A 2,370-nucleotide genomic window follows, 5' to 3' on the forward strand; every position below is an offset into this window, starting at 1 on the left:
TATTGTTAATAATTATTGATACACAATTTTTTTAGTAAATTCAACACTTTAATGAACGATAGTAGACTGCCGGACAATGTTAATTATTGCGTATTTGATTCTTCGATTTTTATTTTTATAACATCATCTATTAATATAATTTTCCTATGTATTGAGGAGGATCTCAAACAGAGATCGAAACGTTTACGATTATAATAAAATAATTATTTTACACACATGATCAACTAGTGTCGGCTCATATTGGCAATTTTTTAATTCAATATTTGATGAAAGTTAAGATGAAAATAATATCAAGTACCGCAACACAATGGTGACAAGGAAAAAGGAAACCCAAAGTGAGATATAAACTGGAAGGGGAATGTAGAACGACTAGAAAGGGGAAAGAGACGTATTATATTGGAATACGACTCTAGCAGAGAATCGGTATTATTTTGTCTATTGATTGAATGTGTTTGTCTCTTAATATGCACCATTTCCGAAATCAATCTTATATTATAGGATCGTTCAACATCCAAAATTTTTACGTTCTCCCAATCAAAATTACGATTCTTTTCAATACGATGGTTTGAGATGGCAGAAGGAGATTACACTTTCTTATTGATGTCGGAAACGTGTTCGTGTACTCATATTTTAAATTGCCTTTTTATTTGATCAACATAACTGATATCACAATCCTCACATGAAATCTTATAGACCACGTTTTGATTATTTGATGATTTTAATTGGTCCTTTCCTTTTTTTATTAATTTCTTTAAAGTATTAGAAGTTGTGTAGGCTAGTTTACAATTAAAAACATCAACGGTGCAAACTTTTCAGAAATAGAATTAACATAAGGAACCGCGCAAAAAACTTTCCATTAGTATTATTCTAAATAGTGCTATTTTTCTTAATATGAAATTTTATTCTATTATGGATCGTCGAGAAGATAAATCGCAATGGATATCCATTATTTAAAAGAATGTTGATAGCATTAATAAAATTAGCCATGTGGAAACGTGAATGGCACAAGCGAATTATCTTGTTAAATCCAAAAATAACGCCTCTTTTATGGCAGATAGGATATTGTGAATTGAAATTTAGGAATCTCCCAGAAAAGGTTGCCTTGCGGTATCTGTCAAAAATAATTCTGATGTATTCAATAATTAATAATGTATCTAAGGAACTAATCTTACTATCCGTCCTTACTATACCAACCTCCACTGTAAACTGTAATCCGGTATGCAAGGAATTAAAAATTGTTAATATATCTGTGGTGGCTCCTATATACCTCGCGCCATCCCTGTGGAACGACAACCTACCGAGCAGCTACCTTCGCCAAGCGCTCGGTGGGAGCGCTCGTTGAGGGCCGCTTTCTCGCGAGTGCCTCGCGGCGCGCGAGTACCGCATCACGCCCACCAGGGGGCTCGCGTGACAATCAATATCTCGTGCGAAGAATCGGTCCGGTGCCTATACATATAGAGCGCTGGACCGAGTATCGACACGGAGCAGCGGGCATGCAGAGCGATACCTTTCAGCAGAACCATCAGGAGGTAACCAGCGGGCTACACGGTGCCCACAGCTACACCAGGCTAGCAGCCTCGACAGCAGCAGCAGCCCCAGCAGCCTCAGCAGCAGCCTCCGCAGCAGCGGCCACCGAAGCAGCAGCCTACGCAGCAGCGGCCCCCGGAGCAGCCTCCGCAGCAGCCTCGAGCATGGAGCAGCCTCCGCGACAGCCTCGAGCAGCCCCCGCGACAGCCTCGAGCATCGAACAGCCTCCGCGACAGCCTCGAGCATCGAGCAGCCTCCGCGACAGCCTCGAGCATCGAGCAGCCTCTGCGACAGCCTCGAGCATCGAGCAGCCTCTGCGACAGCCTCGAGCATCGAGCAGCCTCCGCGACAGCCTCGAGCATCGAGCAGTCTCCGCGACAACCTCGAGCATCGAGCAGCCTCCGCGACAACCTCGAGCACCGAACAACCTCAACACCAAGCGACCTTCTCCTCGTTTCCCACTTCGACGAACAACAGTAGTCACTGGGACTCGGAGAAGAGAACGCGAACGAAGCCTCCGCTCGCGAGCGGAGCCTCTCCTGGAGAGAGATCAATAGGCCCGTGCCAGGGCCACCGAAATAATAAATTAACGAACACCACTGTATATACGTGTATATACTAGAATAAATCTTGTACATAAAATCCATATACTGAGTCTCGACTTGAACCTCTCTCTCTTGCGATCCCTGCGCCGCACCGATAGAGGCCGACAGCGACGGCCGATCGGTAACCAGCGTACATCCACTAGTAGCGGGTGGATGCTACGACCGTACCACGTACACGCATACACACAAGCATACCTTCGCTACAATATCATTGACAAACTCAGAAAGAGCAGCCAAA

At 44.2% G+C, this 2,370-nt stretch overlaps 1 protein-coding gene across 1 annotated transcript; it reads left to right on the forward strand.

Annotated features, from left to right (window-relative positions):
* Positions 1-1,493: 1,493 nt before the first annotated feature.
* LOC108780750 (predicted GPI-anchored protein 58) lies at positions 1,494-2,084 on the forward strand. Its single transcript, XM_018548548.1, has one exon. It carries the CDS (start codon positions 1,494-1,496, stop codon positions 2,082-2,084), a length of 591 nt encoding a protein of 196 aa, XP_018404050.1.
* Positions 2,085-2,370: the final 286 nt, after the last annotated feature.

Source organism: Cyphomyrmex costatus, unplaced genomic scaffold (assembly GCF_001594065.2).
Source record: "Cyphomyrmex costatus isolate MS0001 unplaced genomic scaffold, Ccosl1.0 scaffold73, whole genome shotgun sequence".
NCBI classification, from domain to species: Eukaryota; Metazoa; Arthropoda; class Insecta; order Hymenoptera; family Formicidae; genus Cyphomyrmex; species Cyphomyrmex costatus.

Excerpts from the sequence above, each read along its gene's own strand:
- LOC108780750 (XM_018548548.1), top strand. The coding sequence starts at position 1,494 with ATGCAGAGCGATACCTTTCAGCAGAACCATCAGGAGGTAACCAGCGGG.